At 43.4% G+C, this 12134-nt stretch overlaps 1 protein-coding gene across 1 annotated transcript in view; it reads left to right on the top strand.

The window, feature by feature from the left end:
• RPS6KC1 (ribosomal protein S6 kinase C1) overlaps positions 1-5399 on the top strand; it is a 158560-nt gene extending 153161 nt beyond the window's left edge. The window contains exon 16 of the mRNA XM_069768507.1: positions 2764-5399. Coding sequence (XP_069624608.1) covers positions 2764-2874 — 111 coding nt within the window. The 3' untranslated portion in view covers positions 2875-5399. The remainder of the gene's footprint in view (positions 1-2763) is intronic.
• The last annotated feature ends 6735 nt before the right edge of the window (positions 5400-12134 follow it).

Raw genomic sequence — 12134 nt, 5'->3', positions numbered from 1 at the left:
TGAATATCCGCTATCATATGCAGGGTTCAGAAAGTCAGGGAGCTGACATATGACGTACCATTTACATCTTTTATTGGTAAGGAGTTGAGGCGTAACTAGCATTTTATTTATTTTTTTATAAATTATTAGTACACATGAAAATAAACTTTATCAGAAAAATCTGCTTATTTTTTTTCTTCTCCTGATCTGATTATTCATTCTCAAGTCATGGGTAAAATCTGTTTTTAAAGACTTTCTCATTACTGAGATGACAATTAGTGCTCATAAAGTTCTATGGAGACGTTTCAGGAGAACTTGCAGCAGAATGTCTGTCTGCCTCAAACTACTCCCCTTCATATCTACATAGAATTTTAAAAGCACCAACTGTCGTCTCCATTCTCAGTTATGGGAAAATCTGACCTCACTGAATAAAGTTTTTACCCAAGAATTGAAAGGGGAAAAATCAAGGCGATTTCTCTGATAAGATATATTACAAAGTTAATTATTTTCATGTTTGTTGTTGATTTAGGGAATAAAATTAAGTCTGGTTACTCTTTAAGTTAGATTTTTGTGTCAGGTGCTATACACAGAGATGCTACAGATGGCGAACACATTCATGATGAGTAAGGTGGAGTCTGAAGGGAGCTGGCCACCCACACAATTGCTTGAATGGCGGATGTGTAATACTATATTTCCCCAGCAGAGGCCACTGTAGATAAACTGCACGGTCAGTGGCAGCGTTCCCGGCGATCATCAGTGATTCCCAGGGTGAAATCACCTCTCGTGATCCGCCAACATATTGGTTTTCACCCTGTTTTCCCTTTGAAGCAATCATGAGTAAAGAATGGCCAAGAAAAGGAGGAAATATTGAGATTTTACACACTGAAATTGGTGTTTTTTTTATATAATTCCCACCATTTTCCACATTTGTCCATCGTGCGCCCGTCCAGTGCCCGCCTTGTGTAGTTTGTAGCTCCTTGTCCTTCAATGTGTCACAAACTCAGGGGTCAGACTATAACTTGTTGTTTCTTGCCCCCCTTCCGGCCTTTTGTCTGTGGATCTAGCAGTCTATGGAGACCACCGGTCTGAGGTCAACATGGTACAATGTGTCTGTGGAGAATCCTTGACGGCCACCTGTGCCGGAGGACCAGAAGTAATAACCACAGGGAAGGCGGGCTCCCAAATTAACCTCCTGGCCCTCCGCGACCCTCCATGACCTTGCCACTTCATTACACCTCATAACACCCTCACAAGTGCCCACCGGGGAGATGCCGGATTGTCGCCTGTTGTTTACCCAAGGAAGCGGCCCTGAGTGTTCTCAGGAAAGGGAAAGGCTCCAGTAGCGGCCGCGGAGCTCAGGGGCTGATTTTCCTTTCCTTTCCCATTTACAAATGTTGCAGACACATCCAGGGGGAATGTCTGGTGACAGTGGGGAAATGTGCGCCAGGCTCACTGTGTATGCAGCCAGGGCCTGCCACTTTCTTTTTGTGATTTTCAAATCTTTTATCTGTCTATCTTTTTATCTAATTGTCGCTTAATCTTATGTATAACTTTGTTTATCTATCGTATGTGTCCTTTCTTTCATTCTTTATTTTTCTATTTTCTTTCTATTTTTCTTATTTCTTTCTTTTATCTTTCTTTCTATTTCTTATTTTCTTTTTCTATCTTTTTTCCTCTTTTTTCTTTTATTTCTTTTTTTTTGTTCGTTCTTTTTTTTTTTCTTTCTTTCACTAGCTTTCTCTTTTTTTCTTTCTATTTTTCTTATTTCTTTTTTTTCTCTTAATCATTCATTCTTTCCATTTTCTTGGTTTTTATTTTCTTTTTCTAATTTTTTCCTTCCGTCTCCCCTTCCATCTCCCCTTCCGTCTCCCCTTCCGTCTCCCCTTCCGTCTCCCCTTCCGCCTCCCCTTCCGCCTCCCCTCCCGCCTCCCCTCCCGCCTCCCCTCCCGCCTCCCCTCCCGCCTCCCCTCCCGCCTCCCCTCCCGCCTCCCCTCCCGCCTCCCCTCCCGCCTCCCCTCCCGCCTCCCCTCCCGCCTCCCCTTCCGCCTCCCCTTCCGCCTCCCCTTCCGCCTCCCCTTCCGCCTCCCCTTCCGCCTCCCCTTCCGCCTCCCCTTCCGCCTTCCCTTCCGCCTTCCCTTCCGCCTTGAGTGCTCTCTCTTTGCAAAGTAATAATAGAACATGAAGATTTTGGTATTAAGCACCAAACAAGCCTCGTCTTCTGTTACATTACTGGATTTTATTCTACATGTGGCAGATTGTGAGGCTATGTGCACATGTCACGATTTCTTGCAGAAATTTATTGAACAAAACTGGACATTTTCTGCAAGAAATCCACATGCGCTTTTTTTGCGCATTTTTTGTGGTTTTTTTTTCTGGAGGTTCCCAGTGCAATAATATAGTGGGAAATCCGCAAAATGAATGAACATGCTGCGTTTTTTTCCGCGATGCGTTTTTTTTTTTCGCGGAAAAAAATGCAGCATATGCACAAAAATTGCGGAATCCATTATAAATGATGGGATGCATATTTGTGCGTTTTTTAAGCGTTATCGCGTTTTTATAGTGAAAAAACACGAAAAAAATGCGTAAAATCCTGAACATGTGAACACAGCCTGACAGAGAGGTGGGATTCCGCGAACGGTCACTGCGTAGTGTATACCGGACCGCCCGGAACTGCAGCATCTATAATATCGTTTTCTCCTTCACACCGATCTGATGCTCTCTCCTGGACAACTTGTATAATGTTTCCATAATTAACGATCCTTATATTTCCACATTGTCTTTCAGCTCCTGCAGTTTAACCCTTTGGAACGCCTGGGAGCCGGGGTCTCCGGGGTTGAAGACATCAAGTCTCATCCTTTCTTTAATGGTGTGGACTGGGAGGACTTTACTAGATGAATTTATATTTGTACGGACCTCTGCAGGAGACGTCTCCTTATATTTTATTCGCTGCTCGTATGAGAAAACCAAGACATTGGACCTATAGAAAAAGAGGATTGTGTATGTGTGGACCCCCGCAGTTATTTTATACAGTGACCTCAAGGATCGCAATACATGATCAATAACGGAGCCAGACGTCACCCTACAGATAATACTGCATTCCCCCAAAATATTAGACGACAAGGTCAATCATCCGTCCATGGGGGTGTGATATGCATGTGGAGTGAATGTGTCACAAAAACATGAAGTGGATGGACTTAGGATAATGTGTTAGTGGTAGCAGAGCTGAGTTTGTCACCAATTGATATCAGTGTGTTTTTACATAGTTAATAATGACTAACTTTTATTATTTAATGTTATAATCAGCCTTTGCAAAGTTATGAATTTTTGTAATATTTTCCGATTCCTTATTTTTCTTTTTTCTCTCCAAAACCCACTGCTTAAAGTGCTGTTTTATCTGCCTTGTTTATGCTCTTTTAGAAGCTACTTTCATCTGCTGCTCTAATCAGAAATTGTACTCCAACACCATTTATAAACACTCTTTCTCTCTGTAAATCTGTCTTCTTCTTACTTACTTGATGCTCAAAGAGTGACAGTGTTTATAAACAGTGTTTAAAGGGTTGTCCAGGCTTGGGGCACAAGTCTGTAGTCACTCTGTGTGACTGCAGACTTGTTGATCCTCACAGTCAAGATTCTCAGGTGCCAGCAGTCATGTGACCACAAATAATGTGATTTGCATACTTGCATACAATTTCTTACTAGACGTATTTGGTTTCGCTCAGTTCAGTTGTATTGAACAAGACCACGCACGACTAGTCGGCATGTGACTGTCATGCATTCAAATAGCATATTTGCAGTCACGTGGCTGCCAGCTGCCGGCACTGGAGAATTGTGACCTTGCTCACACCAGGCATTGTGGGGTTTCTCAAGTCGGCAGTCACATAGTGACCTCAAACTTGATCCCCAATGCCAGACATCCCCTTTAATTACAGATTCCTAGTAGAGCAGCAGGTGAAAGAAGCTTCTAAAAGTACATGAACTGGAAAGTTAAAACAGTACTTCCATCATGGTGTTTGGGAGAGAAGGAAGCACAATACGCTAATAGAGTACATTAGAAACTATTCTTAATTCTGACATGACGGGCATTACAAATGGTGGCGTCTCATTTTGCTGGGCTTTACACTACCAGATATTACTCTCATGCACCATTTGTTACAAAACCGTACCCCCCTTTCCTCCTGAAAGCTACCTCAAAGACCTCCCACATAGCTAACTTGTAGCTTCTGACTTATAGGGTTGCTACCATTAATACTGGCACTGTTTTGTTTTTTTTCCCTTCTTAAGGAGAGCTCATTTGCATATTAATTTTCCCAGGTTGCATTGCCTGGACTGTAAGACCCAATTGCCAGCTGCAGTTTAGGATTAGGAAAGCATGGCTGGTACCTTACAGAAATAGCACCACCCCTGGCCAGAGGTTGTTTTTAGTCTTGTAGCTCCGCTCCATTAAAGTGAATGCCGCTACACTGCAATACCACACACTACAGGCTGCTTTTCTTAATTCAGTACAATCCCTTTAAAGGGAACCTGTCAGCAGGATTGTGCTCAGTAACTTACACACAGTGTCAGGTCGGTGCTGTTATACTGATTACAATGATAACTAGTGATGAAATCCGTCTTGTGGTTGTTGTTTAATCTTTATTTTCAGTTTTGAGTTAATGAGTCATATGGTGCTCTGATTAGATATTCATCCTTTTGTCAGGTCACTGATCCCTCACAGACCTGCCCCCCATTTTACATACTGCATAGAATAGTGTTGCTTTTGAAAGAAAATCTTTTACCTCCAGCAAGCGAGAGATTCTACTGCACTGGGGTCATTTTGATGGAGGCCCATAAGGATGAATATTTAAGTAGAGCACCACATAAAGTCCCACCCAACGGCCACCAACAGCTCCGCCCCGGAGCACGTGCATCTCATTAACTGAAAACCACAAATAAAGTTTACACAAGAACCACAAGACGGATTTCATCACCAAAGTATCATTATAATCAGTATAATGGCGCCAATCTGACACTGTCTGTAGTTTACCAAGCACAATCCTGCTGACAGGTTCCTTTTAATTGCATTCCAAGAGGACAGGAGTTTTTAGTGACCTCCTCTCTACCAGTGTATCGCCTAGACGGCTGTTCAGCTGAAATGTCTGATGGCCTCCTCTGCAAAACCAGCAGATTGCTGGTGATAGCTGGACCCGCAGCAGTCAGCTGGTGATCACTGCAGTGACTGCAATCTAAAAGGCGACTGATAATTGATTGCCGATCACCCGTGGATTGGGGGGGTCAGTGATCCCCACCGATCATTATATTGGCAACCTATTAAGGTGGTAAATTTAGCTCTGCTGCATCTGTATGTAGTGATGGGTTTTAAGTAAAAAACAATATATATTGAATTATCTGACAATAAAGGCATCTACTGGGCGAGTTCTGCCGCCTGCTGTGTCCGTACCACATCGCGGATCTCCTGAACCTTACACCAGAAACCTTTGGATGAACCGCCTGATGGCTCCTCTGTGTACGGCAGGTTCGTCATTCCCGCTCCGTGTGCCCCTGATCTGCCTGCTCCTGTGTAGCCGCTTCATATTGCAGGATCTTATGCTATCTGGCCATTAACGCCCCCATTTCCACACATTTGCAGGCTCCATATGTCCAAAAAAATAGAGAATATTATGTTGAGGGGAAACTATTTGGCTCCGTCGTCTTCTCTTGTGCTGAGCAATGTTATTTTTATAACTCCAGGTAGGAAACTGTCGCCAGATGATGTCTCTGATAAGTAAAGGGATACAGATTCTGCAAGGTTTATGTGCCGCATTCACTTTCTCCATATTCCAGACACATAGCATTTGTGTACTTGTGTGCCTCGGGGTTCATTAGATATTCCTACAATCTGTGGTCGCCCTAGGAGTTCCCGAAGGAAAGAAGGAGAGAGTAACAGTGACTGAGAGAAGAACTCACCCCCCTACAGGGTTTATACAAGATCAGCATAAATCATCATGTACTTTATATCATTCAGTCATCTGATAAATACATGTGTGTGTAAATATAAAAATATATATATAAATAAATATTTTTATCTGCTTGCAGTCATTGAATGACCTTCACTAATTATATATATATACACACACACACACACACACACACACACACACACACCAGACCAAAAGTTTGGACACCTTCTCATTTAAAGATTTTTCTGTATTTTCATGACTATGAAAATTGTACATTCACACTGAAGGCATCAAAACTATGAATTAACACGTGTGGAATTATACACTTAACAAAAAAGTGTGAAACAACTGAAATTATGTCTTATATTCTAGGTTCTTCAAAGTAGCCACCTTTTGCTTTGATGACTGCTTTGCACACTCTTGGCATTCTCTTGATGAGCTTCAAGAGGTAGTCACCGAAAATGGTTTTCACTTCACAGGTGTGCCCTGTCAGGTTTAATAAGTGGGATTTCTGGCCTTATAAATGGGGTTGGGACCATCAGTTGTGTTGTGCAGAAGTCTGGTGTAGGCTTGAGCAAAACGGATCGGACAAATTTAAAAGTCGCCGACTTTTGGCAAAGTCGGGTTTCATGAAACCCGACCCGATCCTAGTGTGGGATCGGCCATTCGGTTGGCGATCTTGGCGCCAAAGTCGCGTTTCGTATGACGCGTTTAGCCAATGAAGGAGCGTTGGCAGAGTGATGACATAGGTCTCAGGGGCGTGCACATCTATCGCCATTTTTTTTGCTTGTGTGCTCAATGTGTAAAACCAGTTTTTCTGTGTAGGGATGGAGGAGAGAGAGATAGCGAGAGAGAAGAAGAAAAAAAAATATTTCCCACTTGCTTTGCATTGGGTTTCGTGTTTCGGTCGATCCCTGACTTTTTGCGATAATCGGCCTATTCCGCTTGACTCGACTTTTGAGATAGTCGGGTTTCGCGAAACCCGACTCGACCCTAAAAAAGTAAAAGTCGCTCAACCCTAGTCTGGTGGATACACAGCTGATAGTCCTACTGAATATTGTTAGCTGCTTTTTTCTAACCATAATACAAATTCTAAGTAAAGAAAAACGAGTGGCCATCGTTACTTTAAAAAATGAAGGTCAGTCAGTCTGAAAAATTGGGGAAACTTTGAAAGTGTCCCCAAGTGCAGTTGCAAAAACCATCAAGCGCTACAAAGAAACTGGCTTGCATGAGGACCGCCCCAGGAAAGGAAGACCAAGAGTCACCTCTGCTTCTGAGGATAAGTTTATCCGAGTCACCAGCCTCAGACATCGCAGGTTAACAGCAGCTCAGATTAGAGACCAGGTCAATGCCACACAGAGTTCTAGCAGCAGACACATCTCTACAACAACTGTTAAGAGGAGACTTTGTGCAGCAGGCCTTCATGGTAAAATAGCTGCTAGGAAACCACTGCTAAGGACAGGCAACAAGCAGAAGAGACGTGTTTGGGCTAAATAACACAAGGAATGGACATTAGACCAGGGGAAATCTGTATTTTGTTCTGATGAGTCAAAATTTGAGATCTTTGGTTCCAACCACCGTGTCTTTGTGCAACGCAGAAAAGGTGAACAGATGGACTCTACATGCCTGGTTCCCACCGTGAAGCATGGAGGAGGAGGTGTGATGGTGTGGGGGTGCTTTGATGGTGACACTGTTGGGGATTTATTCAAAATTGAAGGCATACTGAACCAGCATGGCTAGCACAGCATCTTGCAGCGGCATACTATTCCATCCGGTTTGCGTTTAGTTGGACCATCATTTATTTTTCAACAGGACAATGACCCCAAACACACCTCCAGGCTGTGTAAGGGCTATTTGACCAAGAAGGAGAGTGATGGGGTGCTACGCCAGATGACCTGGCCTCCACAGTCACCAGACCTGAACCAAATCAAGATGGTTTGGGGTGAGCTGGACCGCAGAGTGAAGGCAAAAGGGCCAACAAGTGCTAAGCATCTCTGGGAACTCCAAGATTGTTGGAAGACCATTCTCAGTGACTACCTCTTGAAGCTCATCAAGAGAATGCCAAGAGTGTGCAAAGCAGTCATCAAAGCAAAAAGGTGGCTACTTTGAAGAACCTAAAATATAAGACATAATTTCAGTTGTTTCACACTTTTGTGTTAAGTGTATAATTCCACGTGTGTTAATTCATAGTTTTGATGCCTTCAGTATGAATTTACAATTTTCAGTCATGAAAATACAGAAAAATCTTTAAATTAGAGGGTGTGTCCAAACTCTTGGTTTGTACTGTATATAATTAGTGAGGGTCAGTCAATGACTGCAAGCAGATAAAAATATTTATTTTGTTTTATTTTTATATATTTTTTTTCTTATAAATAATAATTTTTCTTTTCTTTTTTTTTCTTATTTTTTAATGAAAAATATAAGCAGAAAACAATGAATAGAAAATATACACTGCTCAAAAAAATAAAGGGAACACTTAAACAACAGAATATAACTCCAAGTCAATCAAACTTCTGTGAAATCAAACTGTCCACTTAGAAGCAACACTGATTGACAATCAATTTCACATGTTGTGCAAATGGAATAGACAACAGATGGAAATTATTGGCAATTATCAAGACACCCTCAATGAAGGAGTGGTTCTGCAGGTGGGGACCACAGACCACATCTCTGTACCAATGCTTTCTGGCTGATGTTTTGGTCACTTCTGAATGTTGGTTTTGCTTTCACACTCGTGGTAGCATGAGACGGACTCTACAACCCACACAAGTGGCTCAGGTAGTGCAGCTCCTCCAGGATGGCACATCAATGCGAGCTGTGGCAAGAAGGTTTGCTGTGTCTGTCAGCGTAGTGTCCAGAGGCTGGAGGCGCTACCAGGAGACGTGGATGGGGCCGTAGGAGGTCAACAACCCAGCAGCAGGGCAGCTACCTCCGCCTTTGTACAAGGAGGAGCACTGCCAGAGCCCTGCAAAATGACCTCCAGCAGGCCACAAATGTGCATGTGTCTGCACAAACGGTTAGAAACTAGATAGACGTGACAAATCTGGAGACGATGTGGAGAGCGATCTGCTGCTTGCAACATCCTTCAGCATGACCGATTTGGCAGTGGGTCAGTAATGGTGTGTGGTGGCATTTCTTTGGAGGGCCGCACAGCCCTCCATGTGCTTGCCAGAGGTAGCTTGACTGCAATTAGGTACCAAGATGAGTTTCTCAGACCCCTTGTGAGACCATATGCTGGTGCGGTTGGCCCTGGGTTCCTCCTAATGCAGGACAATGCCCGGCCTTGTCGCTGGAGTGTGTCAGCAGTTCCTGCAAGATGAAGGCATTGAAGCTATGGCTGGCCCACCCATTCCCCAGACCTGAATCCGATTGAACACATCTGGGACATCATGTCTCGCTCCATCCACCAACGTCACGTTGCACTACAGACTGTCCAGGAGTTGGCGGATGCTTTAGTCCAGGTCTGGGAGGAGATCCCTCAGGAGACCATCCGCCGCCTCATCAGGAGCATGCCCAGGCATTGTAGGGAGGTCAAACAGGCACGTGGACGCCACACACATTAGTAAGCATCATTTCCTTGTCTTGAGGCATTTCCACTGTAGTTGGCTTAGCCTGCAATTTGATTTTCCACTTTGAGTTTGAGCATCATTCCAACTCCAGAGCTCAATGGGATATTAGTTGTGATTTACGTTGATCATTTTTAGGTTTTACTGTTCTCAACTAGTGATGAGCGAGTATACTCATTGCTTGCGTTTTCCCGAGCACGCTTGGGTGGTCTCCCGAGTATTTGTGACTGCTCAGAAATGTTTTTGTTGTCGTAGATGCATGATTTACAGCTGCTAGCCAGCCTGAGTACATGTGGGGTTTGCCTGGTTGCTAGGGAATCCCCACATGTAATCAAGCTGTCTAGTAGCTGAGGCAAGGAAAACTAAATCTCCAAGTACTCTCAAATACTCTGGATACCATCCGAGCGTGCTCGGGAAAACCCGAGCAACGAGTAGACTTGCTCATCACTATTCTCAACGCATTTCACTATATAATGAATAAAGATTTGCAACTGGAATATTTCATTCCGTGATATCTAGGATGTGGGATTTTAGTGTTCCCTTTATTTTTTTGACCAGTGTATATATTATATTACATATCATATCCAGTAGGATTTTGTAGATAGAGTACAGTCCTGTGGAAAAGATTTAGGCGGATTTGTAAAAAAAATGCAAAGTGAGAATGTGAGCGTTTAGGAAAAAACGAAAGCAAAATCTAAATCAAATCCATTTGGTGTAATCACCATTTGCCATAAAATGGGATCAATTCTCCTCGAGGAACTGGCACAAAGACATGGATTTTGTAGGATTATAGTCAGACGTATCGGTAACCAATTATACCAAACAGCTGATAACGATCATCATATCTAGGTTGAACATTGTGATAAACAGAAATAACGGTGTAGGAGGCTTTACAAGTGGGGTGGCCAAACTCTGCTACAAAGGTGAGGTTATGAAAGACTCCATGGCAAGACACAAGGTAGTTATACTGTGACTCGAAACTGTCTTCCACAACCTCACCTTTGCAGCAGAGTTCGGCTGTTCCTCACTGAGTTTTAAGATCTTCACATATATCTTTGCCTTCCCAAACAGGTTTTGGAAAATATGTGTAATGCCCTTTTATATGATCCAATACTCAGCCATTCAAGCCTTTGTAAGAACACTTTCCCAATTATTGCCCCACGCAAATGTGGCAGAGATCAGCCGGTGATCTAGCATTTTATCTCATCTTTTTTTATGTAATCATAGTATAGTATACTGTGTAGAAATGCAACAATGTATCGCACGCTATGAGGACTCACGAGTCTGCAGTCACTTATGGTACAAGTCTACATTCTCTATAAGGCCGGACAACCCCTTTAAGATGTTGATAATCATTGGATGAATGTCGGATGAACCTGAGAATTTTGGCTGGTCTGGCCCCAACTATATAATGTGTATTATTATTTCTATAGCACCATTAATTCCATGGTGCTGTACATGAGACAGGGGTTACGTACAGAGTTATAGATATTGTTTACAGTAAACAAATTTACAATGACAGACTGGTACAGAGGGGAGAGGACCCTGTCCTTGCAGACTTACATTGCGTCTAGTGGACGCCAGAATTTTATCCTTACTGTTGCACATACCGGCTTCACACGGTCAAATGGATCTGCTAAGCTCAAAGTCTGGGTGGGCACGTGGGCTTCAGTGCAGCCAAATGGAGCACACGCAACATGGACCCTTAGAATAAAAACTAAAAGTTCAATAAAGTCCCGGAAACCTCAGACATCAGAGTTACTGAATAACGTAGGCAGACAGGAGGCATCATGGAGATGCAAACTATGGAGTGACAGTCTGCGACATGGAAGCCGCACACAGGTAGGAAGATGTCCTGGAAACTGCAGGTGGGCATGTAGAAGGAGTCCTAGAAGATTGGGGACAGGTAGCAGAGAGAACTTCAGAGAAACTAGAACATTTTAATACCTTGGAAGCTACAGACAGCCAGGAAGACGTTCTGGAAACTGCAGGCAGGTTGATTTTGGAAACCGCAGGCAAGTAAGTAATTGTACTGGAAACATCAGGCAGGTAGGTAATGATACTGGATATTGGGAAGTAAGGAGGTCCTCCACAGAAAGGTAGCAAGGTTACTGTAAACCGCAGGCAAGTAGGTAGTGGTACTGGAAATCACAGGCAAGTAGGTAACAATACAGGGATATTGCAGGGAAGTAGGGGAGGTCCTGCACAGACAGGTACCAAGGTTACTCTAAACCACAGGCAAGTAGGTAGTCATACAGGAAATCACAAGCAAGTAGGAAGAGATACTGGAAACCGCAGGCAGGTAGGCAACAATGCTGGATTTTGCAGGGAAGAAGGTGAGGTCCTCTATAGACCGGCACCAAGGTTAGTGAAAACCGCAGACAAGTAACTCAGGCACTGTAAACCACAGGCAAGCAGGAGACGTACTAATGACTGCGGACTGGAACTCTGCACAGAAAACTAAAAGAATTACTACAAATCTTAGAGCAATACCAAGACCCAGGGATCCACTATAAAGGCCTTGGAAATACAACATTCGGATCATGCCTGGCTGCCGGTAAAGCCCAACGTGGAGCACCAGAAAGTTAAACGGACCGGGGCAGGTGCGTAACACCTATGTTTTGGAGTTCTGTAATAGAAAAACTGAACTGGC

Source organism: Ranitomeya imitator, chromosome 5, assembly GCF_032444005.1.
Source record: "Ranitomeya imitator isolate aRanImi1 chromosome 5, aRanImi1.pri, whole genome shotgun sequence".
Lineage (NCBI taxonomy): Eukaryota > Metazoa > Chordata > Amphibia > Anura > Dendrobatidae > Ranitomeya > Ranitomeya imitator.
This window is presented reverse-complemented; position numbering and strand designations above follow the sequence as displayed.